General features: G+C 50.1%; 8 protein-coding genes across 8 annotated transcripts; 4 read left to right on the forward strand and 4 right to left on the reverse strand.

Moving 5' to 3' along the window:
* Window positions 1-702: 702 nt before the first annotated feature.
* Window positions 703-1,360, reverse strand: PHATR_43817 (predicted protein). Its single transcript, XM_002186246.1, has one exon. The coding sequence runs from the start codon at window positions 1,339-1,341 to the stop codon at window positions 721-723; it is 621 nt and encodes a 206-aa protein (XP_002186282.1). The 5' UTR covers window positions 1,342-1,360; the 3' UTR covers window positions 703-720.
* A 1,134-nt stretch (window positions 1,361-2,494) lies between these two features.
* On the forward strand, window positions 2,495-3,746 carry PHATR_43818 (predicted protein; the record flags this gene model as incomplete). The annotated part of the gene is made up of 1 exon (XM_002185963.1): window positions 2,495-3,746. The coding sequence occupies one exon, from the start codon at window positions 2,495-2,497 to the stop codon at window positions 3,485-3,487; it is 993 nt and encodes a 330-aa protein (XP_002185999.1). The 3' UTR covers window positions 3,488-3,746.
* A 4,046-nt stretch (window positions 3,747-7,792) lies between these two features.
* PHATR_33128 (predicted protein) lies at window positions 7,793-8,749 on the forward strand (the record flags this gene model as incomplete). Its single annotated transcript, XM_002185964.1, has 1 exon — window positions 7,793-8,749. The coding sequence occupies one exon, from the start codon at window positions 7,793-7,795 to the stop codon at window positions 8,747-8,749; it is 957 nt and encodes a 318-aa protein (XP_002186000.1).
* Window positions 8,750-10,063: 1,314 nt separating this feature from the next.
* Window positions 10,064-10,309, reverse strand: APC11 (predicted protein; the record flags this gene model as incomplete). Its single annotated transcript, XM_002186247.1, has 1 exon — window positions 10,064-10,309. A coding segment is annotated over one exon (246 nt), but the record flags the coding sequence as incomplete, so codon positions are not given.
* Window positions 10,310-10,858: 549 nt separating this feature from the next.
* On the forward strand, window positions 10,859-16,643 carry PHATR_43819 (predicted protein; the record flags this gene model as incomplete). The annotated part of the gene is made up of 3 exons (XM_002185965.1): window positions 10,859-15,819; window positions 16,071-16,393; window positions 16,465-16,643. The coding sequence occupies 2 exons, from the start codon at window positions 10,859-10,861 to the stop codon at window positions 16,129-16,131; spliced, it is 5,022 nt and encodes a 1,673-aa protein (XP_002186001.1). The 3' UTR covers window positions 16,132-16,393; window positions 16,465-16,643.
* On the reverse strand, window positions 16,620-20,834 carry PHATR_33131 (predicted protein; the record flags this gene model as incomplete). Its single annotated transcript, XM_002186248.1, has 1 exon — window positions 16,620-20,834. One exon carries the CDS (start codon window positions 20,832-20,834, stop codon window positions 16,620-16,622), a length of 4,215 nt encoding a protein of 1,404 aa, XP_002186284.1.
* Window positions 20,835-21,571: 737 nt separating this feature from the next.
* PHATR_43821 (predicted protein) lies at window positions 21,572-23,906 on the forward strand. The gene is made up of 2 exons (XM_002185966.1): window positions 21,572-23,600; window positions 23,724-23,906. The coding sequence occupies exons 1-2, from the start codon at window positions 21,825-21,827 to the stop codon at window positions 23,841-23,843; spliced, it is 1,896 nt and encodes a 631-aa protein (XP_002186002.1). The 5' UTR covers window positions 21,572-21,824; the 3' UTR covers window positions 23,844-23,906.
* A 13-nt stretch (window positions 23,907-23,919) lies between these two features.
* PHATR_43822 (predicted protein) lies at window positions 23,920-24,990 on the reverse strand (the record flags this gene model as incomplete). Its single annotated transcript, XM_002186249.1, has 1 exon — window positions 23,920-24,990. Exon 1 carries the CDS (start codon window positions 24,943-24,945, stop codon window positions 23,920-23,922), a length of 1,026 nt encoding a protein of 341 aa, XP_002186285.1. The 5' UTR covers window positions 24,946-24,990.
* Between the last annotated feature and the right edge of the window lie 502 nt (window positions 24,991-25,492).

Consider the following 25,492-nt stretch of genomic DNA (forward strand, 5'->3'; position numbering starts at 1 on the left):
AAAATTTTCCTATAAAATTCCATTATTGCTTGTGCAGATTTCAGAATTGTTGACAGCAAGGTTGTTGCTAGCATACATCTAGTAGAAAAAAGAAAGACTCCTGGGCTATTCCTACCGTAAACGTGTTGTCATTGACAACGGCCCAACCCACACACTTCACGTCTTCAAAAAAATATTGTATCACAGATTCCGATGCGTCCCTGGAAATGGGCGGCTTCTGTTTTAGTTTGTTTTGGAGAGGACTTGTGAGTTGTATACTTCAATACTTGATTGAGCTCTCCGCAGAGACCAAGTAAAAGGCTTTCCATCTATCAATTTGCATTGTGTAAGTATTGTTTTGAGCCGTCAATGCAACTGTGGTTATTTCAACAATCTGTCCATTGGTGTTGCCGGCTTGGCATTGCTTTTTGAATCCCCGAAGGCCTCAAGCAATGGCCTGAAGCAACGTTTCTGAAACTTGGTTCGAAAGAGTCGTGGATGTGGGTCTCATTCACGAAAAGGGGTGCGTACTAGCCATCCCCCACAGCAAAAACACTCCAGCATCCACATCTACCAACTGTAACACATAATAGCGGGGGAGGGGGGCGGGGATTTCCTTAATTCACCGACATGGTTTGTTCCACCTTGTGCCTTATAGGTCTTTAGCGGGTGATTTCAGGGTAACAAAGGAGCATCTGAAGCTTGTATTGCGAGCTACATCGTTACACTATGCAAGAAGACTTAAATTAGTTTGGCACTGGATTTGACGGCCCTGTACTTTTCCGGATCAGCCTTGCCCAAAGGACTGCCGCGGGCCCACTTCTGAATGCGTTCAATCACGCTGTCCTGGGTAGGTGTTTTCATGTGCTCCGGTATATCCAATCGCAGAGTAATAATATTGTAAATGTCGATTGTTTCGAGATTTACAAAGGCTTCGAACTGATTCAATTCGTCGTGCGCAAAGGTGTGAACGTGTTCACTGGCGTACGTGCCAAGCAGCAAGTCTACTTCCAACCATCCTCGCTGTTTCGAACGATAAATCAGTCGTTTGCGGCGGATATCGAGGTTCAATTTCGCTTCGTCGGCCGCGTCGATCGCTTGCTCCGGCCCCAAGTTGGCGCGAGGAATCTGGTCCAATTTCGGCATCTCCACGTGCTTGGCAAAGATTTCTTCCGACTTGGGCCGGGCAATTTTGAGCAATGCTTCTTCCTGTGCGGAAAGAGTGGGACGACCTTCGCCAGCTTCACCCTGGTAGCCTCGAACTACGACACAACGGCCGGCTGGCAGAAGTGCTCGTTTCGAAGCACTGGTGCGATGCTGAACCAACAGAGATACGGTCTTTCTTCCGACTGGTTGAATCATTCTTTCTGGCTAGAGCTTGTGAAAAACAAAAAGGTACGGCCAGGATCTGGTTGTATATCAATGTTGATAGGTAGAAATAGATCACAGTCAACGCAAACGCCTTTGCCGGAAAGTAGGTTGGTCAGATCCTGACAGTGAGTTGTTCCCAGTTCTTTTCCAACTTCGGCTCCCAGAGTCACCTGTCAGCAGAACCCACCCCTCCGCATCGGAAGTTACTAAAAATCCTAACAAATATTCTCGATTTAGATATGTTGAAGCGTTAGAGAGTGTCGGTGCTCGCAAAGCCAGCTTGTGGGTAGGAACTACCGCTATTCATAGCTATACTTGTGGTCACTGCTGGTTTCCAGTTCGTAGTCAGTCACCAATCATGAATGCTACTCGTATCTTAAAAACTCTTCAAGTTTTCCCTAATAGTGTGTAAATTTAACACCTGCTCATCCCAAATAGTGGATTTCCTCAAATAAAAACTGGAGTAGATGCCTGTAGCTAGAGTCTCTCTTGGTTTAAGGAAGGATCTAGACATGCAATTCTTAAGATATCTACCTTTATGTCTAGACCCTCTCCTACAAATTGGCCACTGCGATCTTGGTGTCTCTCCGTAATTACAGTAGCTGCAGTATAGTTGCGGTTCAATTTCCCTAAGATTCCGGCTGACATTGAAGGGATTGGAATCGTTTCTGTGAAAGCAAAATACTGCCTTAAGTTAGCGCACTCAGCATCCAGCTGGCGAAATATGAAATCTTGTCGTGCCAACTCTGAATTCCATTTACTTTTGTCTCCGCCAAATATGAATATTTATCTCAGAAACGTTAACTCGTCAACTTGAGCAAATAACGTTGTAAACTTGTGACATTTTATTTAAGAGGCTGTTATTCTTTTCAAACTACTTTTTTGAGATATTTTCATTCCATTAAGTATTATTTTCGCGCCTTTATTGTCGTCCGCTCCGAAAACTCCGCTAACCAGCCGTCCCCTCTCCGCCCAAGTTACACACAAACACATAAAAGAAAAACCTCATCAGATTTCACTCACAGGCAAATGTCAGTGTTCGGCGGCTAGGGCAGGTATTCAATCACCTGATGGACACCAAAGTTTCTGATCTCGATAGACATGGCATGATAGCAGACAACATATCTTTGACTCCAAAGCAGCCATGGGGAACATCTCTCTCTGGTTCCGCATGTATGGGCTACCGTTGACACTTCTAATTTGCTTCCTTCTGTTGGCGTTAACGAGTGACCTGAAAGTGTTTCGTAATCTTCCCCTTCCGAATACCACCACTGTGGTACGCTCGGGCCTCCAAACCAAAAGCCAGACCACGCAAAATACTCCAAATTTGGTCCAGGAGCCTTTCGATCGTTTGTCTTTTCTTAGCTGGGAGCTGCACGAGGGCTTCCCAAGGTCTCACCAGTCCGGTAGACCACGTCTGTTGATCGCTCAAACGATATCCAACTTTTATGCGCCCCTGTTGGATGCCGGTCAGCCAGTGAACCAAGCGTACGCACGAGTGTATGGCCACGACTACGTAGTTGCACGTGGGATTTATCTTGTGAACGAGAGAATAAACGAAACTCAGTTGACTGCGCCGGACTCGAGAGCATCGTACAACAAGATTGCTCTTCTGAGCTATGCCTTGCGTGAGGGCAAGTACGACAAGCTTTTGGTACTGGATTCGGACGCCGTAATCAGCGATTTTGATATTGATTTTGCCACGTTCGGATTGGACCCTGAAGTCATGTTGTTTGCGCAAGCCGTCGATCCAAGCAAGGCAGTGAACTACTGGGATATCAACAATGGAGTGACGCTTTGGAATCTTCACCACGGCTTGTTTGTTCCAACTTGGTACGAATGGTACAGTCGTTCAATGAAAAACGTCTACCGCGGTAACAACGATAAAGATCAAGGAATATTGCACTCCATATTGAGACAGATGCCGAACGAAAGCCGCCCAGTCCGTCGGGTAAAGCACTTTTGCTGTTACCGGGGAGCTCTAATTCAGCATTTTATTCGTAAGAACACTACTGATTTTATGGTGTTGGCAAAGTCCCGCTTGGAAAACTTGAAGGCTGACGCTAACTATACTCTGGAGTACTACACCACGCTCATCAACCAAACAATCAATCAAAGTGCACTCACTGTCGACTAATGAATTGCAATGGGAAGCGCTTGGCAGAAAATTGACGGAGAGAAGGGTTCTTACGCTCGTTCGCCAACGCCTTTTGTTTGTTTACGCCGCAAAGCTCCCATCATGAATGCAAATTGGGGCCTGGCGTTGCTAATAGTAGGTGACAATTGATAGAAACGGATTAATTTGCAAAGATTCTACTCCGCTTTGTCCAAGGGTCACAGTGATTCAGACGCAGGAGCGTACACGGGTCCCGGGGCTGGCCTCCGAAGCATATCAGACGAGGCAGGAGTGCTAAAACCGAACGGCGCGATGGTGAAACAATGGGGACGCATCTACAACTGGATCTGGCGACAAGTTCAAGTAGAAATTGACAGAGCGAGATCAAACGAATATCGTTAAAACGCTTTTGCGACTGTATGTGGCGACGAGGATAAGAAGGAATTGCCGAGACGAAATCATACTGCAGGCTCATTGAAGGCTCTGTGGTGATATCTCAAAAAGCTGCTATACTCGCACGGTACCGGAGAAGCCTCCGTCGATTAGCACTAGCAACGACAAATGCCCGGATCCTATTCTAATTATCAGCAATAGAGGAGCGCCCAACCACGGTCGAAGGCTGGCTCTTGTCCTGCTTTTCGACACCAATAAGAACGGTAAGTGGGTCACAGGACAGACGCCTGTCCACTAGGAAAACCTGCATCATTCCAAACTTCCCTAGCTAGTAAAGGAAATATCGAACCCTGTAGACAGCTCGCCAGGCCATCTCTGGCGCTCGGGGATCTGGGGTTGAGATGGCGTGTCTCGCAAAATGGGTAGATGGTGCCTAAGTCACTTATGGACCCACACCGAGAGACAGGATGGAAGTTTTTTGAGCGGTAATGCCTCAGTTTTGTCCAAGGAGTAGAGCGAACACGTGCTAGTAGTATAGTCTCATTCCAGAGTCGTCCAATATTTCTGCAACAGTAGATTAAATCCTCCAACTAGATTTCAGTTTCCCAGAAAAAAACAAATGATTGTCTTGCCCATCAGAAGATAGCAGAAAATCCTCTTATGTAGCTCGAGTTTCGGAGAGTAAAGATTATGCCAGGAGCAAAAATTAAAAATTGAGCTTCTGACCAAAACGAGATATTGTTTCCAGAGAGTCGAACCTATTTGGTGTCAAGAAACTTGGGCTCTAATTGTGAAAGAGCAAGGCTCAAAGACTATCTGTCACATATTGGTGCGGGATTTTTTTGTTGACAAAACGTAAATGACCGCACCGGACTCACGAGCAAAAATTGCTCTTTTGAGCCTCAAGCAAAGTACGACAAGCTTTTGGTGCTGGATTTGGACGTCGTAATCGTCGTGATTCACTTGTGGCAAGTACTGGACCAAAAGGCGACAAACAGATCGGAAGTATTGGTTTGTTATAGTCAAGTTTGATTGATGCCAATATATGAGCAATATCTTCAAACTGAAAACAATAGTTACCAAATGAACTGGATCTTCATCGGTGTTTAGGAACAAACAGGGAAAAGGACAAGCGTAATAGATTTTACAACCCTAAATGTGATAAAAAACTTAGGAAACCATTCTGGTTCTACCTTTGTTACTTAGCAAAATCTAGGTTTTGGCCGGATTAGTGATTTTGCGGCCTCATCGAGGCCGGATCCGTTTTTTTTCTTACACAGTTAATGTAAAATATTACTTTGTTGAAAAGTCTCTCGGTAGGGAAATTGTGGCATGGAAGAGGCCCGAACATAGAACTGGGAAATTTCCATCATTTTTTCTTCCACTTTCGTACCCGTTTGTCGAAAAAGGGTTTGCCGTTGCCCGCGCCAACTCCTTTTTATCCTTACAGAACCTCATAGATGCCGCTTTGGGTACGAAAGCACTTCACTTTTCAAATGTTGGCTTAAACTTAGAGGTAAGGACTGTTTGGTTTTCCGCACAAGATTACTACCTAACTGATGCACTTCCCTTCGTTGCAGTTAGGTAAAAGGTGGAATACACCGGGAGACCTAGGCAGCCATTGTGTGTGTGGCAATCTGGAAAGAATCTTTCAAGCCGAGAATGGAGGGAGTGCCAACAATAATTTACTTTGCTGTCTTCTGTTGGTGCTGATGAGCAATCTGAAAGTATCGCGTACGCTCCCCTTTCAAAAATTGCCTTCAACACTCTTCACGCTCCAAACCTAGTAAGCAAAGACTCCCATCTCTTTAAATATGCACCGAGAGCATTCAATTGGTTGTTTTTTCTCACATGGGAGATGCATCAGGGCTCCAAAGGGATTCACCAATTGGTAGGAGGCCACGTCTCTTGATAGCTCAAATGGTTTCCGACTTTAATTCACCCTTGTTGGATGCTTGTCAGCCAGTGAATTAGGCCTATGCAATTTTATGTGGTCACAATTACATTGTTGCGAGATGCATTTATCTGGTGGACGAAAGATGGAACAAAACGCAGAGGACCGCACCAGACTCACAAGCAGTGTACAAGAAGATTGCTCTTTTGAGCTATGGCTTGTGTTGGGGAAAGTACAACAAGCTTTTTGAGCTGGATTCAGATGCCATCATCCACAATTTTGACGTAGATTTTGCCACATACGGAATGGATCAGGAAACTCTGTTGTTTACCTAGTTGGTCAAATCAGAGAAGCCAACACACTACTGGGACGTGATCAACGGAGTGAGGCATTGGAATCTACATCACAATTTGTTTGTTTTAATCTGGTTTGAATGGTACTAGCTGCATATCTGTTGTCCAGCGGCACAGGGTCTTAAATATCCAAGTCAACCTGCAATGTTCTCCACAATCAATCTTGACAAAGGTGATTCACTCTTCACTTTCAAAAAGAGTGTTGGTACTCTGAGCTCAAAATAAAATTCAATCTGCTGAAAGAGTGTCTTCCAGTAGACAAGGACAAGGCATAAATAGTCTAGATCAACTGTCAATATACCTTGTTGCAAGAACAGTCCAAATTACAGTAACCAAGAGAAGGTGGCACTCCCAAGAGTTCAACAATTTGAGCCAACCTCCCACTGTAGATGCGACTGTCTTTGACATACTTTTGTGGAAGAAAACCAACTCTGCAGCAATCAATACCATCTCTTACCCAGTGCACTACAATGACAGTTTCTTCTCTATTACGGGTTATAACTTGAACAACGCAAAGGCAAACAACAGCATCCAATTGTAGAGCGGCACCACAGACAGTATGCTCTTCACACAACCTTCCACGGCTAGATTCTACAATGCCGACAATTTCTACCACAGCACCACTTAGATGGAATGCCATATTGCCAATGGTATTGTTTATGAAGAATAGAACAACTGTTGGTTGAGAGTTTTAATGTTCAAAGCACAAGTAGGGCATGTAAAATGAGAAACGCATTTGCCTTGATAAACAAGGTAAAACCAGCCTGATGTTTGCTCTAATTCTGACCCTGAACCCTATTTCGCATTTCAACATCAAAATCCGACTTCAAAATGAAAGTGTACATAGCAGTTTTATAGTATTATAAGAAACACTGGTATCGTTTTGAACTTGCGACAAGACGAATCCACGTGTGGGGTTAGTTTCATGACTGATTTTGATTTGGAGTGTCTCGTAGCAAATGTACATGAATTTTTGGAAATGCTATAAAGTTCCGTCCCTTATAAAGTTCCGTCCTTTACGGTATATATCCAGACATTCTACGAAACCTAACCACCACTGTCAGCTGGAAAATCGTGGATTCGTGTTCTTTTTTTGGCATATTACAATCCCGTATAGAAATGTTCTACCCGTTGCAATATTAGGGGATACGGTAGGGCCTTGTTTGCAGAAGTACTTACGTTAGTCGATTCTGTCAAAGTAGAGGGTCTTTCGGAGAAAAAAATGACCTCATTCATAACCTGTTGAATTCGGCGCCCTATAATGCAACCTAAGGGTAGCCTTGTGGAAAAGAAATTTCGTCTCTTCTTCGCGAATCCCGCTTTCATTCATCATAGCCCCTCAAAACTACGTAGCTTTCAATATCGACAAGAAAGACGATCTTTCAAAAATTTGAATGTCTCTTTTTTAAGAATTATGAGTTGCTGTATAAAACCAGCCTAAATCAATCCATGGCCTTTGTTTGTTTATTGAAACAGTATAAAACTCCGTTTATAGTATCAGGGGATACGAAAGAGCTTCCTTTTCCAAAAATTTATTGTATTTAACAGTAAGGGGCATGCGATCGGAGAGCACAATGTTCGCTTTCCGCACAAAATGCGAGCAACATATAAATGTATGCACTGCGACCACAATGCAGCGATGGGGAGGGAGACCACATTAAACGGCTGGTTCCAACTCACGTCAATATGAAAATACTACCTGCAAAGCAAAGCTTTTGCTGCCTTGTTCTATTGGTGTTGATGACCAGCCATTACATAGTATTCCATTTTCACTACGTTCGGAGTACCCCTGCGGTAGTATCGGAATTCCAAACCAGGGAAGGGAAGACTCGTATCTCCTCAAATCTGCACCAAGAACCATTTGATCGGTTGTCTTTCCTCACATGGGAGATGCATCCGGGCTCCCAAAAGATTCACCAGATTGGTAGGAGGCCACGTCTGTTGATAGCCCAAACGGTGTCCAACTTTTATACGCCCTTGTTGGTTGCTGGTCAGCCAGTGAATCAGGCCTACGCAAGAGCATATGGTCACGATTACGTCGTTGCGAGAGGCATTTACCTGGTGGACGAAAGACGGAATGAAACGCAGATGACCGCACCGGACTCACGAGCAGCGTACAACAAAATTGCTCTTTTGAGCTACGCCTTGCGTGAGGGAAAGTACGACAAGCTGCTGGTGCTAGATTCTGACGCCATCATCCGCGATTTTGACGTAGATTTTGCCACATACGGATATGATCCGGACATTCTATTGTTTGCCCAGTCGGTCGGTTCAGGAAATCCAACAAACTATTGGGACGTGAACAACGGAGTGACGCTTTGGAATCTACGTCACGACTCGTTCGTTTCAATATGGTTCGAATGGTATCGACGTTCGGTGGAAAAAGTGTATCGGGGTTTCAGGGATGAAGACCAATCAGTATTGCATGAGGTTTTGAAAGAGATGCCGGACGAAAGTCGTCCGGTACGCGGGGTGAACTACTTTTGCTGTGTCTTGGGATCTTTAATCCAGCACTTCCCTCGTACAAACCACCGAGTTTTCACTGTGATGGCAGATTCCCGTTTGCAAAGCTTGAAGGCTGCCGCTAATGCTACTTTTGTACACTATGCTGCGCTAATTAATCGAACGGCCACTGAAGATTAAACTTGAGAGTAATTCTTATCATTGTTATTATTATTATGAATGGTGGAGTGGAAAGTCCGTTCGGAATGTAAATGGTCGAGGAACGGTCTTCCATTTGTCGATTCACCTGGCGCATTTGTAGCCCTTTCTATGCACGGAAACCCCGAAGCAAGAGCTTGATTAGAGGTACAAATTTGTTTGATCACAAATCTGAAAAATGCATTCGATCCCTCATCAATTGTACAGTTGCTGTGAAAACAAGTTCAGGTGTAAGCGCAATATTAATGTCTTCAGGACTCTGATATTTGCGTCTTTTGCTAGATATCAATCCAAATATCCAGTGACACTATGTACGGGTATACCTAATGTAAAGGTTGCAATCCGGGAAGGACAGATTTTTAGCAGAATCTAGCAGTAAAGCGAACTCATGGTGTTTGTAGCCGGTCGGCCAGTGAAACAGGCGTATGCACGAGGGCATGGCCACAACTACCTAGTTGCTCGCGGGATATCTATCTTGGGGAGAGAAGACAAAAAACGAATCTTAGCCGACTGTGCCGGACTCTACGCCTCGCGCAACGAAAAGTACGAGAAGCTTTTGGTGCTGGATCCGGATGCCACAATCGGCAATGTTGATGTAGTTTTTGTCACGTTCGGATCCTTTCGTGAAAGTCTATTGTTGATGAAATCGGGGAATCTAACAAATCTACTGGGATGTCAAGAATGGAGTGCCGCATCACGACTTTTAAGATAGCGACGGTGCATCGTGGCTTCGGTGATGCAGACCCATCCGTATTGCTCGAAATGTTGAAAGATGTGAAAATCGTCCGGTACTTGGCGTAAACTAGTTCGGTTGCCGGGACGGAGTTCCTATACAATTTATTTTTTCTATCCGTACCCATCGCATAAAATTACTAAAACATTCGCTTCCAGAGAGTAAAACGGCCGTAAACACTATTGCGTTGGTGGAAGAAGATGCGGCAATCCTTTATCGGACGGTTCCGGGAGGCAATCTGAACACGGTTTACTTTTTGTCGAGGAGAGCAGAAACACGCGACAAAATTCCGAGGCTGTGCCTTTGTTTTTGTCTGCACGGCGGCATTGTCGTCACTGTCCGAAAGCCCAGAACGTACCGGAGTGTCACAAGCAAGGTGCGGTACAAGGACGAACGTTGCCACCAAACAAGCCATGCTTCAAAGCTGTCGATCCGCGAAACACCCACTTGGCACCTCACGACTCCCCCACGGACCCACCGCGCTACTCCGCCGTGGTCACGGCGGTGTGGCTGTGACTTTCGGCTTCGGTATCGACGGCGTTGGCGTTGACTGGATTTTGTCCAAATTCCCATTCTTGCCGACACATGGGACAGGAGTTTTTACTGGTGGGTTGTTGGAGCCAGGTAGTGAGACACTGTAAATGATAGGCGTGTCCGCACTTGCCCCAAACGACGGGACAGTCTTCGCCGGGGTACTTGATGTTGGGTGCCGTGCCTTCAAAGGCGGTTTGACAAATACCACACACTTCGTCGTTGGCGTTCCAACTCCACTGCGCGACGCCGTGGTATCGTTGGATGCGGACCCGAAGCCGCGTCGAGGGGGGACGCGGGTCGGACCGTGCCGGAGTAGCCGCGACGGCCGTCCGCGTACCGTGCGGCGTGGCGGTGGTAGTGTTCGGGCGTTTGCGACTAGACATGATGACGATGATGGAGGATGAAAGTACGAAGGAGACTGTGCGAGTGAGACGAGTCGCTAGTGAGAAGAACAACCCAATTCAGATTTGTGGCAATGCCTCACTGTGATAAAAAAGTATCATCTACTACAACAAAAACAACAACTACTGCTACCGAGTGGATGACTTTATCTGGTTTTGATTCGATAGAATTAGTCGTACCGGTTTCCACTGACTGTGATTCGTACAGTTAGCTAGTCGAAACATGGACCCGTGAGCCCCACAAATCGTGTCCCATCCATTATCCATCATCGATCATCGTCCATCGCCTGACTGTGACTGACTTTCCGGTACATTATCTCGTTTCTCTCCTCCTCAACCTCCTCCCCAAGTAGCACTCACCGTCACAGCACCTCCCGCGAGCGGAACACGTTCTAATTGGCAATTACTTTGCGGTAGTCACCAATGGGACGAGAGAAACGCAAGACCCGCCTGGACAAGGCTGGTAGTAGTAGCAGTACCGGCGTCTCGACGACCTTTATTGGATTCTCCGCCGTTACGCCCGATCCAGATTTAGATACGACTCTCGGCAATACATCCACGTCCGGATCGATTCAGAATTTCCCCACCGACAACGACCACGATGGAGGAGGAACGTCGCACACCGCTGTTTCGACGAGTACCGTCCCGTCCACTCCGGGGACGACGGCATCCCATCCCACGACCTGGTCTCCCGTCTACACGGGTCACGACGAACGCTTGCGGGTCCTCTTCCCCCGCATCAGTACCAAACGCGACGCCACGACCAAGGTCAAAGCCCTACAGGCCCTGGCCGAGTTTTTCGGTCACGATGCGAATCCCAAACGGGTCAAAGTACAAGCACTCGCACACTGGGCCTGGTTGTATCATTCCAAACTCGTCTACGACGATGCCCCCAACGTCCGAGCCGCGGCACTGGAAACCTGGCTCGTACTCTTACCGGTCATTCCCAAAGCAGTCGAACACTTGGTCTCGGTAGTACCCGCTCTACCAATGGATCGCAACATTCGTTCCGTTACGGCGGCGGGAGAAATCTTGGGCATGTGGTATCTGACACTCGTTGATCCTGCCGCGGAAGTCCGGGCCGTGGCGACTCGGAATAGTGAGAGTAGTAGCAGTGGTACTATTGGTGGCAGCAGTGGTGGCGGTACTAGCAGTATCAGTGTCGCGAGTCTACTGCTACCCGGCTCACGGTACGCCGCGTGGCACTGGCAAGCTGGGCTGTTCACCTTGGCGGGACGAATCTTGGGCTACGGTCGGGCCACGGTGATGCACAACATGCTATCGGTCAAGAAAGCAAAGGCCGCCACCGAACTCAGCGAAAGTCAAAAGGACGTGGTGGAGGAGCGGTTCGAACGGTTGGTGGGCAACGTTTTGGAGGCCCTGGCCTTGTGGTTGCAACGACCACCAACACCGCTATCATCGACCGTTGATGACACGACGCCGGCAATGGACACGTCGTTGTGGTGGAAAACCTTGACCAGTCCCCAAACTTCCTTGCGTCGCAAAACGTACCACTTACTGGCGACCACTTGCGCGACCGCTCCGTCCATGGTACCGTCCTCGCTCGTCCACGCTCTAGCCCAAGCGATTTCCTCGGAAAAAGAAGCCGTCAACGTACCCATTCTACTCGAAACCGTCTTGCATTTCTGCGTCGCTCAAAAACCAAAAACCGGCAGTGGTCCAGACCACACACTTTTGATCAAACCACTGGTCAAAGTCTTGAAGAAAGCCGCCTACGGTGCCCGGGTACAACTCTGGGGTCCGACCGTGCTGCCACTGACCGTCGCCGTGGGCGATGAAGCGAGTAACCTGCAATTGTGGCAGGCCACCTGGGAAGGACACAGCCTTACCTTGAGTCCCACGGATGCGTGGCAAATCGCTCAAGTTGTGACGGAATGTACCACGTTCGGCTTGTTACGACGCACACCGCCACTCCCCGACCAACTGGACGACGATCGAGTCGAACTGGCTACAGCCGTGACCAGCTTGTGGGTTCAGGTGTTGGCGCAAGTATTGCGAGCCGACACGAGCTTTCTCCGACCCGAAGCGCCCCATTCCGCTCGCAATGTGGTCAAAGCGTACGCCACCGTCGTGGGGGAACTCGGTCAAAGTTTGTCACAGTTCGGAGACGCTATGGAACGCGACTCGTGTGCTTTCTCACACGTTCGGGAAGTCTTTTGGAACCATCCGATACAGGAGTTGACGAACGCAAAGTTGGTACCACTGACACGCCTACTTCAAGTGTGGCTGGACAGGCAGTGCAGTCCAGAGGACAAGCTTTCGTGGCCACGTGTTGTCTTACCAGCCCTCCGAGAACGCCTGTTAACCGAATTGACTCTTTGCCGTGCGAGTTCGGGAACCGTTCCTACTTTGGAACAGTACGAGTTTTTCCGCGTGACTCTGGAACTTGTCGGTGTACAATTGGTCCTCTCTGAAACTCATGAGCCTCTGGAACGTATAGTCGTGAACGACATTATGCGGTGGGCAATTATTCATACCAGTGCACTGTCGACCCAACGACAGACAAAGGAATTGGTAAAGTATGATTTTGAACTTCTCGGACTTTGCTTGACAGCCTCGGTAGACTGCTCGTCACTGTGGGAGACAGTAGTTCGGGAGATAGTGGCTGCGCAATGTGACTTGCGCTGGTTTGTACAAGGTTTGAACATATTATTCCGCATGCCACGATCGACACCAGACGACGAGATTCCGGATTGGATCCCATGTCCTTCTTTGCAATCCTTGGCTCAGACTATTGCGATGCAAGGCACTGATACTGAAGTTGACAACGGACATTTAACTAGCGCTACTGACTTCCCCGAAGAGGGGAGCCTCGATAGCCTCGATTTGGACCGCGAAAAACGTCTCCTCTTTTTGCAAACTTGTCTGGGTCTGACGGAAGAGTCCCAAGGTTTGCTGGTGGGACGAGTAGTCGTCTCACAGTGGGTAGAGCATGTTTGTAGAAGTGAGAAACTTGAATTTCCCGTTACCGCGGCATGTTCGGAACCACTGCTGGAGGTCTTGTTGGGACTAATTCGCGACAAACCCTCGGTTTTATCGGCGGAGCAGAGTGAACGCGTGCTGGTAGAGTCGTGGAGCCAAAACGGACCCCTCTTTTCCGAGTTCACCGCTCCGCTGATTCAGGGGCGTCCGGCTTTGTCGACTCATTTTTTCCGACAAGCTCCAGTCCTGTTGTCAAAGTATATCGAGACCTTGATAGTCAACTCAGAGCCTAATGGGTTCCAGGCACGTGATTGGGCCGACCGAGCGTTCTCGCTTCTCCGTGTAGCAAAGAAATCATCGGTCGTATTGTCCTTTGAGAAAATTGGTCTTGGAAATGTCGCGAAATGGCAAAGTAGTCCGGATACCTTATTTCTTTGCTCCATGTTTTTGCTATCCCACTTGAACCGAGGATCCGATCTACTAGCCTTGATTCAAACGTCCAACCGGAAACCCGTGGACTTAATCTTGGACATTGCTGTATCACTGTCAGAAGCCAGTGAAAGTATCTTGACTGGGGCGCGAGTTGCGTCAAGGAAAGATCGATGTGCTCGTTTTTTTACTGCTGTGTTTTCGAACGAACTGGACCACAACGTAGTTTTCCAGTGTATTGAAGAAATCATAGATCGAATAGCTCTGAACTTATCCGCAAAAGAACAGAATTCCGAGAAGAAGTTAACAATCCGAAAGGGCATTGCCGTTCTCTCTCAGCTCCTCGGCATTGTCTTTCGACCTGTCGGGCCGTCAGGACACGGCATGTTGAAAGCGGAAACTATCTCAGAAGGCGACGAACTTTGGTACATTACTGACACTAAGACTCCAAGTATTCGAGAAAAAGTCAGAGTGTTGAAAGTTCACTACGATGTACAAGCGGGCTATTTTTTCTCAATCGCAGTGATGGCAGACGATGGTACAAGCGAACGGCAAACTGTGCTCGAACGATTGCGAGCTTCTCGCGCGGCTGAAGTCCCGGGCGACGCCGAGTACGAAGCGTTGGCGCCGAAAGATATCAATCGACGGGCAAGCATTCGACACGATATACTTCAGTGCTTGGTTGCTCCATACTTCTTGTCGGCTCCGTCATCAACCTCCGTTCCGGAGCTTCTCACTGTATTAATATCACAGCTTGGACTCGGTCCGGATCGCGGTCTTGGTACTGATCACTACAAAGTCTTCCATTTGGTTTCTGTAAAGAGCCAAGCTCTTGAGTCCTTCCTTATCGATGAAAATTTTTCTTCTGCTTCAGACTGCCTTACGGCCTTATCTTTGGCACTAGGTGGCGGAGGCAATACTCCAGAAGTTAGGTGGGTGTGTGAAGAATTAAGGCTGGACTTCTCCGCTCCATTGCGTAGAATTGTTGGATGCTACGATGAAATGACTATTGGCGCTCGACCAGATTTTGAATCAAACGTTTTGCGTTGGCTAGGCGTCGCACTTCGGTTTAAAAGCAAGGCTGAAAAGTCTGATCGATTGGTTCAACGTGCGTCAATTTTGGTTTACAAACTGGCGTGCAAAGTTTTTGCGAAAAAGAAAGAAAAGCAGTTCTCGGAAGCATCTGTGCATGCTATCGCTGCAATGTATACAGCACTTAACGCAGGGGAGCAGGAACCGAAGGGTGACGAAACATACGTCGATATGTTGCGGAGCGCACGGTGTAGTTGTTTGTCGGCCTTGATACATGCATTCTCTAGTTCCTGGGGGAGCGACGCACCGTCACCGATTGAAAGTCATCTGAGTCCGGAATTGATCAACGACAATGACCCGGATTGGCTTCAGTACTCTCGATTTCCGCAGCTCATTGAGACTTGCCAGACACACGTGTCCCTCCGTCAAGACCTCGTTTCCACCGCCCGATCCGGATATACCGAGGAGTTAGCGCTGGCACTCTTTGATCGAAAGAAATACTACGTTGCTTTCCAAATACTTTATGCGGTTGTTGCGGAGGATAGACCCTTGTTTTCGGAGGGGTTGTCAAAGCTTGGTTCCAATACCACATCACTTTTGGAATTCTGGGGGAAAGGGCTGGCACCGGAAGAGCTGGAAGAATTGTCCGAAGACATAGAGGTTGTCGGTCAGTGGCTTCCCCGCAAAGTTATGGAAGAAGTGGAAACTTGGACGGACGATATGTTCTCGGACCTACACGATGTGAGTACGATGGGGCGTCTGCTGACATGGCTGGTACTCCTTTGTTCCATCGACGCAGCAGCGCCATTGGACTACCGCAATCGCCCAGCTTTTCTTTCCTATCTAGAAAAATGCAAAGCTACTGGCCTAGTGCTAAATCTTGCATTGCTGCACGATACGGCATTGAATGAGAAGAAAAGACAGACTTGGTCTAGTACTGTAAATGTTGAAGAGCTCTTACAGGAAGAACGACAATTATCGTTAGAGTCGGTTGCTTGTGTGGTGCTGTTTCGGACAATCGAAGTTCTACCAAGCCTGTCGAGGCGATGGTTTGAAGAGGAATGTCCCAAAGTCTACTGTACCACCGTTCAGAATTTTGTCGAGAAGCATGTATCTCCGACAATTCTATCTCGGGAATTAAGTCGTATAAAACTGGGCATAGCTTCTTTTGGGGACATGAATGTCACAGCAAGCTTGGCTGGTCGGGAAGTGACGGCTACGTACGTTCAAGACGACTTTACCTTAACCGTGCTGATTCGGTTGCCCCCAGCTTTTCCTTTCCGCAGCGCTGAAGTTGACTGTAGCAAAACACTCGGGGTGCCTCAAAGTCGCTGGAAACGATGGAGTCTCCAAATAACGCTGATGCTGAATAGTCAGGGCGGGACATTGCAGGATGCACTCCTGTTGTGGAAGCAAAATGTTGACCGCGAGTTCGAGGGGGTTGAACCCTGTCCCGTTTGCTATTCCGTTCTGCACGTCAAGACACATAAACTTCCCACTTTGCAGTGCAAGACTTGTAGCAACCGCTTTCATTTCGATTGTCTGACGCAATGGGTATGTTGTTGGTGGTGTCAAAGAGTGTGCAGTAATTTTGTCAACCTCTCACTCATTCGTATTTTTCGTAGTTTCGAAGCAGTGGGAAAAATCAGTGTGTGCTGTGTCAGCAACCATGGCAAGGAACACGTATACAGTAGTGTAGAAGCACATCGCTCACTTCTGCGTTAGGGGATGCCACCCTGCCCAGTCAGGTGGGGCAACTCCGTTGTAACTCTTCATGAATTTAATTAAGAAGATTACTTGGTCCATCTCCAGTTTCCCGTTTCAAAGCCTCAGCAGCACCTTTGGAGTCATCTCCAGCTTGAATCTGAACTTCTTCCAATTCATCTTCCAGGTAACCTTCCTCCAGAGCAGTTTCCATCATGATTTCATTTGCACGCTCTAATTTCACAATCGCGTCCGTCCAGTCGCCAGCGATGAAGGCTTTGCGACCTCCATTGAAGGCTTTGATAAATTCGTCTGTCACGTGCTGGCGCATGGCCCGCAAATCAGGATCCGTGTTCCATGTATGCGATGAAAATACTTCCGCATCAATATCCGCTTGCTCCTCCGGCCTACTATGCAAAAAGAAATCAACGCCTTTGTAGCGGGCATCGTACGTGTATATTTTTTGCTGGAGCAAGGATCCTTTAACGGTAACAGTGTCCAAATGACGAAGCTTTGATCTAGCCACATCGCTCATGAGCTCTTGCACCGCCTGAGAAAGCATGATGCTTACGCCATACTGCTTCGAAGCCCCCATCATCCGGCTAGCCATATTTACGTGCGGGGACAAGTACGTTGCGTCAATCTTGTATTCGCTGCCAACAGCACCTTCCACAGCCCAACCAGCATCCATGCCGAAATTCATATTTACCGTGAAAGCGCCGACACCGGCACCGAGGCGAAAGTCGTCGTTCCAATTCCTGATTCTACCATCGCGGTGAATACCCGCAAAACTTTTCAGCATGCCAATGACGGCGCGATCCGTGAACGTACTGATACCAGGAAGTGATGCCAGAGAGAGGCTCATGGCCTTTGTTGATGACGATCGTTGAATCGCTTTTCGATCAAAGTGATAGGCTGCCTTTTTGGCAGCTGCTACTCGAGGAATAGAAGCCACAGACAGGAAAGGACGCGATAGTGGAGTACGTCGCGAAGTTGATCCGGACGTTTTGCTCATATTTCGGCTGCTCACCGCATTCTTCTTTCTTCGTTTGATGCCCGACGACTTGTTCGTCGCGGTATTGAAGACGACGTCTGTGGCCTGTTCGAGCTTTTTGGTAACCTCCTTGACTAGTCCGATCCGAAAGACCATCAGAAAGGCGCTCCCCAGATTCTTGTTGCACTGACCAGAGTCGTGCAGACCCCAACGAAAGACTTCGTCGTGCAGTACGGCTGCCACGTCGTTGATCAAGATCATGACATCGCCTCCGAGGCTGCGCAGCGCGTGGTCAAAACCGTCAATGCCGGCAAAACCGAACAAGGCGTACACACTTTTACCGGGGACCGTAGGATTAAATACTTCCGTCAACGCTCCTTCTCGAGTGGCCAAGTTTGTAGAAATAATGTCCGCTCCCGCGACACCCCAGCATTTGCGCAGTAGATCGGTAATTTTCGTCACGGCGGTAATCAGCTGTGTGGTTTCGTAGCTTCCCAGGGCCAAGCCGCGGTCACCAATCTGTCGAGGACCTGCGTCACTGGACGAATCGGAATTTTCATCGTCATCTCCTCGACTCGACACGAATCGACGTGTTTTTACAAACTGTCGGGCCACGCGTGGTTGAATCAAGGGATTCTTGGCGTACCGGGCTACTATTTTCAACATTCGCCGCAACGGACCTAGGACCAGTACTTCGGCATCTCCGCGAAGAACCGAAAGGCCACCTAAAACCAACACCAAGAGGCACAACTGCAAAAGCAACGAAGCAAAAGCCGCGGTTTCGATAGTGAACGACTCATCGAAACAGGCCGCAACGGAGTATATTGTCTGCGCTGTTTCTCCCGTCGCCAACGTCTGATTGGCCAATTCTTGCAGACGGTAGGTTTGTACGGATCCCTCCCTTAAACCCAAAATATCCGCCAGCTCGGCCTCGGAACTGCCGGCCTGATGGGCAGTCCACCAATCGCAATAAAGCTGGACAAGCTCTTCGTCTGCGTCTACCGCCGCGCGTTCCGTCACGTCGTTACAGACCCACTCGTACAACGTGGTATTCCAGCACCGGCTGGGTTCCATACCCAGGGCGACGACGTAGGGTGCGTCGGGACGCAACGCAAAATCCGGCGCGTACAAGCCCGCCAACCAACTTCGGACGCTGTCGGCCAAAAACGCGCATCCCGCGGGGGTCGACTCATCGACCAGTACATTGGTGCCCTGCAACTGCGCCGTCATGGACGAGGCCACCTTATTGTGGTAAAAGCTACCCATGGGCCAGAGGAGCGGGAAAACACCCGTAATGAACCAGAGAATGGCCAAGGCACGGTAGGAATTGGTCGCCATGAGGGCGGTGCCAATCGTCGAGGCGTCCGTCAAGCTTGTATTGTCCTTGGCCAGTGTTCCAACCCCCTCCGTGTCGTCCACGGACTTCTCCGAGTGCCGGGAGCTGGCGAGCAGAGCGGCCGCCGTTGTTATGGAAGAAACTTCCGATGGCCGCAGCGACGAGGCTGTCACCGTGGTGGAGATGGAGGTTTGCCGCGCCGACGGCTCGGGCGAGTCATCCGTCGTCGCCGCCTTGGACTTTTTCCACGACGCTTGAAGAAAAGTGTTGGCGATCCACATGTTCCGCCAATGCCGGACGAGACCAAAGACACGTAAGCGGACCACGGCAAAGTAGGCCCGCCCGTAAAAGGCGTCCAAGCCGGTCGGTCCGGTGACTCCCTGAAAGGCAGCGTGGTGGAAGGAAACGGGGATACGGGCGTCGCAACGGTAGGACGAAATGAGACAGTAGAATTCCGGGATGAAAAGGACGAGAGCAATAGTTTCGACCAGCACGTGAAGGCCGTGAATGTAGCGCACCGTAGTGGGTGCGTAAGCTTTTTCCGCCATTAACAAGTCTCGGTAACCGTCGGGGCGCACAAAGACTTCGAGGATCAGTTCCAGGACGAGCACGAGCCAGACACTAGCATTGACGTAGGCCAAAGCGACGTCGGAGGACGGTGGGAAAAAGGCCAAGCGAGCTTGGTCGGCAAAGACATACCAGACACTGCAGAGCACGACGAAATTGACCAGAGTGAGGCGGACTTGACAGACAAAGGGCTCGACTCCATTCAAGATCAAGCGGGCTTTGTGCTGGACGTAGCCCGATACACGGTATACCAAGGGCCGGAAGTAACGAAGGTATAGATACGCGAGGGCATCGTAGAATGCCAAAAATGGCAAGAGGAGGGCGTAGCCGCAGAGAGCAGCGGGGTGCGTGGCGGGAGAATCGGACGTCCGGTTTTGGGGCGAGTGGCGGTCCGCGTTGGGATCAATGGTGGGGCGTTGGGCGGCTTCGTCGGCCGCCTGTACGGCGCGGGGGTTCTGGAAGGGCACCAGATCGTCCCGTTCGGCCCGCAGGACCGAGTTGGTATCCGCGCGTTTGACGGTGTAGTAGGGCTGCATTTCGTCAAAGTGTATACTCTGGACGGTGGCCAGAACGAAGTGGTAGGGCCCTCGGAGTTCAGCGGGAGTAATCCCTTCGCCGGGTGGGAAGCCATGGGCGTTGACCAAGGTGGAGTGTGTGTGTGGTGCCGAGTTCCAGCGCAAGGGTAATTTATAGAGTAATTGATCGTTGGGCTTGTACCGGTGACTGGTGACGTTGTTGTTGTCACGGGTGGAAAGTGCGTTGCTTCCGGAGGACCGAATGCTGTTGGAAAGAGACAATCGGGAATGGGGTGTACTCGTCGGGCCGGCTGAATTCTTGGAATCCCAAGCACCGCCGTCCAAGGTAGCCGGTGTACTGTTCCAGCGGGATTGTCGCGCCAATTTCGACGCCAGCAGTCGCTGTCGGGTAGTGTTATTATTTTTGATGTTGTTGTTGTTCATTGTGGGGGTAGTGTCGGTGGGAGCGGATGCCGATCTCGGACGACGCCATCCCCAGCTCCTTTGGTTATGTTTGTTGCTGCTGTTGTTGTTGTTGCTACTGTTGTCGTTGCTGGAAGTTGTCGTACTGACCGGGACAGTGGGTGTGTTGGTCCGGGACCCTGTTGTTGTGCATGCGGTTGCCGCTGGTGCTTCTACCGCACGCACAACAACATCATTATCATCTTCGTGCGAGTCGAGACTGATCCAGGATCGTCCGGAATGGACGGTGGGAAGTCCGCCGAGACTGGGACGTGGGGTTCCTCCTCCTCCGGAACGATTGCTGCCTTGCGAGCCGCCACTACTTCTGCGTCCGGAGGGTGACGGAGAACGACTCGAACCCACACGCAATGATGACGACGACGTGGACGACGAGGCTATTCCTAAAGACGCCGACATGTAAGAAACCGGCGTGAACGAAAGTCGACGTCAAGGTAGGCGTAGCACCCCCCACCGTTTCTCCTTTTCCAACCGAAACAACTACCCTCGGAGACACAGTTCCAAACCCCACCCGCGTACGGACGACAAAGGGCGGAGGGCAAATGGATGTGGATCCCAGAGCCGACGTCGACTCTATCGATACCGTCCGGTGGATACGAGGGATCGACTCTCTGGACGCTGTCGCTAACTGTGAAAGCTCCGGTTCGGTCCTTTGGCCGGGGGATCACTGTACGGAACGATGTGACCCCGCTCACAAGTCACATCCATAAAATCCCTGTCCGCATCGGTCGACTGTGACACTGTTGCCGGTACCTGCAATTCGCGCGTACGGAACAATCCTTTCGTAGGAGGGGTTGAACGATGTCTGTCTTTGGGACTCGACTAGCTCTAGAGAGCAAAACAAACCCGGACACCACCTAGATAGGTAGTACAAAGGGACAAATGTACCTAGGTACTAAGTAGGTAGTTCCTTGGGGATTCCGGAGTGTCGATTCGATTCTCGACGACCAATTTGTCATTTTCGTTTCCGAAATCGCCGTCCACTGCTAGGGTTCCCGCAAAGGTAGGGTCAACATTGCACACGGGTGGTAACTCTGTTAATTAGCTAGCTAGGTAGAGGAACGACTCTGGGAGACGACGAACACGGCACGAGTGCCAAAAAAGGACAACACTCTACGACTACCGGAGCATTGCGTTGTGTTGAATTGGAGTAGGTTCACTGGCAACACACAGTCGCAGTAAACCGGCATCAGTTCCACACTGTATTCCTCCACTAAACGAGGACTCGTTCCTACCGTTCGACACGCTGGACAAGTGGTCGTCCTTGCCACAGGCAAACACTAGCATCGAACGCACTCCCGCATCGATCCCTGCAACACGCATACCAAAATCAACACAATCAACACCCACCCCACCCATACTCGATCGCCTCACGATTCCCACCATTCCATGTCGGACACGGGTTGGACGTTCGCTGCGGCGGCGGACGCTTGCGACGACGAAGATGTCTGGACACAACCGCCGTTCACGCCCACCAATCCGTTGCACCGGGCGCTGCAGGCCTGGGACGCCAGTCTCCGCTGCGGCATTTGCCGGGAACTCTTCCGGATACCCACCTCCGTCGTGGCCTGTGGACACGTCTTTTGTGCCTGCTGTGTACGGGATTCCTTCCAAACACAACTCTACCGCACGCTCAAGAAGAGTGCCTCGTGTCCGCTCTGTCGGGATGGGAAAGTGGTAGAAAAGGATCCCAGCTTTGCCAAAACACTCCGACCCAATCCACTGCTCGAACAACTTGTACTCCAGTATCAATCTCTACGAAAACCACTCTACGATGCCCTTTGTCAGTCACTCGAAACGACGGCACCCAGTGGGGGTGGTGGTAGTGTTGGTGACGATACCAACGGTAGTGGTGCTAGTGGTGTAAATAATAGGGAAGGGGGTTGTGGTGATGTTGGTGTAGTGGACAGTGACGGTAGTGTTGGTGTGGTGGGGAGTCGTGCGGTTTCTGCCACGAACGAAGGTGCCGTACACGCCAATACCCGGAGCAATACCGTTACACGGAGCAATCATCATCATCAACCCTATCCAAACCCACACTCCGTCAACACTGACGACGACGAAACAACGGCACCAACCACCCAGGCTACTCCTCTACCACCACCACCACTCGTGCCCCAACGCAGTCTCAATTATCACGGTCTCAAACGCAAGCGTTTACAGGAATTGTGTCAACAACAAGGACTCGACACCACCGGGACGGACGAAACTTTGAAAAACCGACACCGCGCCTATGTCGCCTTTCACAACGCCCACGTCGACTCCGTACAACCCTGGACCGCCGCAGAATTGATCCGCATTTTCAATCAACGGGAACGGGCCAAGGCGCGGGTTGCTCGACCGCGTTCGCTCATACCGCCCACCACCGACGCCCACGGTAACATTGCCTACGATCCCAAGCTCCGCGCCGGATTCGCCAAACTCGTGGCGCAAGCCAGAAAACAACAACAAGAGCAACAATGCCAGCATCGTGAAGAACAAAGCCAGCAGTCTTCGACGACACCAATAACATCCTCCACCGAATTCGTAACGGAACCAACGCAACAGGCACCACAATCGACTGACCATCCCGTGACGGATGCTTCGGCACCGGTAATGGCACCAACCCATGTACCTTCAATGGTAAATCCGTATCGCCAAGGTCACGGGACCACCCCGGCCGCTACGCGGAGCAACCCTCGTGCAACCACCCCCGGGTCCCAGTCGAGCGAGGAATCACGGCGGCGAACGACTACGCGTTCGACCAACCAGTATCGATCCCCTCTCCTTCACTCGGACCCGGTACCGAACGGGCCTCCCAACGCCATGGCCGTTCTGTCTTCGGGTTCGGAAACGCCCTCCAACGTCAACCCGTACAAACAGAGAAATTGCTCGTCGCAGCCCGCAACAAGCACACCTTCCTCACACGAAACCAACTCCGACACCGTCAAATCTACGCTCTCCGCAAACCCCTCTAGGAGGCCGTCTCCAGTCGATGTCTTGGCCGATTGCAACACGAATGGGCATGCCAGCGACGACCACAACAACACGGTGCGACCCACTCTTCCACAGAGCCGCAAACGAACCCGACCGCACGGGAAGGTATCGCCGGCGACGTCGTCACTACTCAACACGCGCAAAGGATACCGCCGGGACAGCGCGCAAGGATCGTGGACGTGCGGTAAGGTACGCGAATTTTTTTAATTAAGTCGCCCGGTTCATGATCTACCACCGAAGTCGACGGATGGGATGATCTATCGTAGAGAATATACTGATCTCACACTGGATGTTGTGTTGTTGTCATTACAGTGCACTTTTTTCAACCAAAAACACAAGTGGCGCACTTCGTGTTGTGAGATGTGTGCCACACCCCGTTCGGAAGCCACGGAACAATGCGTGGGCGAGGGACAACACGTGAACGTAGATTGATGTCTATTTCTTCAAGCGGGGTCTAAGAACAGAGAATATAAACTAAGAATATCGGTAAACAGTACAGGTTTTACTTTTAGCGAGCCTTGCGTGCCTTTTTTGGAGGACCAGGGCGTTGTTTGCTTTCGTTACCACTGCCGTCTTCTTCAGAGGAGTCTTCCTGGTCCCAGTTCTTTTTGGGATTCATTAGATAGTCATCCTGCAATGCGTTCCATTGTGGTTTCTCCGCATCCGAGGCTGTGGTGCGTCGTGAATCAGGACCCCCCTTGGACGTTTTGGCCATATCGTCCTCTTTTTGGGCCGCCGCTTTGCTTTTAATCATGTCCAAGAATCCGTGCTTGGTCAGTTTCTTGACGGAGTCTTTCTTATTACTGATTTGACTAGACGGTGCTTCCGGTTCCACCACCTGGTGCTGATGTTGGGCGATAGCGTTGAACAGGGCCACCACTCCTCTGGTGGCCACTCGTCGATGCGAGCGTTCCTGTTCCAGCTCTTGTACCAGTGCAGCCCCAGCATTGTTGGAATCATCCACGTGCGACGTCGTGGCCACGGATAAGGGCACGTGGCAGGCTTGCAACGTGCGTTCCCGGTTCGCCCGTCGCTTTTCCTGGGCGGCCTTGACGGATTCTTTTTCCCGCGCCGCCTGGCGCTGGAGGGGTGTCGTCGTTTTGGCCAACACGACAGGTTTCGCACCCAATGTAGTCTTGGACGATCCCGGACCTTCATCGGTTCCGAGAATTCGGGACATGGCACTCGCCATGCCGGCGGATTTGGTCAAAATTGCGTCACCGTCGTCATCGTGCTCCGATTCGACTTTTGATTCTTCGTCCGCGCTGTACTCCTCCCGAGGTGGCACATTATCAATTTCGCGATCATTTGCAGGCTTTTTCGTAGTCGCGGTGGGACGGTTGCTTTGTAGCAAAAGGGACTCTTGCGCATGGATTGGGGATGTCGCATTGGGGACTCCGACCGAAACGTCGTCGTCTTCGGCAGCGCTTTCCTCGCTCGATCCCGCAAAGCGATCGAGCTGCTTCGCGTCCGCGACCGCTTGCTCCGCCTGGTTCTTTGGAGCGTGCTTGTTCTTGGTATGATGCCGTACCATGGTAATGTCAGTGTCCGGCGTTGATCGGATGATCACACCCGTGAGAGTATGGGGGAGGGTAGTTTGGTGGACTGCTGGTGCGCCATCTGAAATGTTGGATACCCGACATTTTCACAGTCCAAGAACAAATCGAAAAATGTATGTCAGTAAATCGATGGAGTGGGGAGCATTGGACCGGGTCAAGGTCAGACGCAAACACCTAACATACACAAATAAGAATGGGGTTACATTTCTCTGACTGTGAATCTAGCTAGAGTGATGTCGTATTCCGACCACGATTCCATTCCCCCGTAGATGTTGTGAAGATTTCGCTCCGCAAGAAATGCGGCAGAAGATTGGAAAAGGCGAATCAAAAGGAGGTTGCATTGTCATCCGTTCGATGTGGTCTTGTGGTCAAAACCGTATACGTTCTTCTCCATGTGGCGAGACAGGCTCTTTCTAGCGGTAGGCTGATTGGACTCGATTTTTTTTTATTGCTGTCGGGTTGCTTTGCAAAGCTACCCGGTATGCCTTTGCAGCTCCCACATTGGAGCAGCGAGGAATGTAA

Source organism: Phaeodactylum tricornutum, chromosome 3 (genome assembly GCF_000150955.2).
Source record: "Phaeodactylum tricornutum CCAP 1055/1 chromosome 3, complete sequence".
Classification (NCBI taxonomy): Eukaryota; Bacillariophyta; class Bacillariophyceae; order Surirellales; family Neidiaceae; genus Phaeodactylum; species Phaeodactylum tricornutum.

What these genes read in the sequence shown, in the direction of transcription:
- PHATR_43817 (XM_002186246.1), bottom strand. Translation starts at nt 1,341, where the DNA reads ATGATTCAACCAGTCGGAAGAAAGACCGTATCTCTGTTGGTTCAGCAT.
- PHATR_43821 (XM_002185966.1), top strand. Translation starts at nt 21,825, where the DNA reads ATGTCGGACACGGGTTGGACGTTCGCTGCGGCGGCGGACGCTTGCGAC. An exon ending in GATCGTGGACGTGCGGTAAG is followed by an intron (nt 23,601 to 23,723) that starts GTACGCGAATTT and finishes TTGTCATTACAG; the next exon opens with TGCACTTTTTTCAACCAAAA.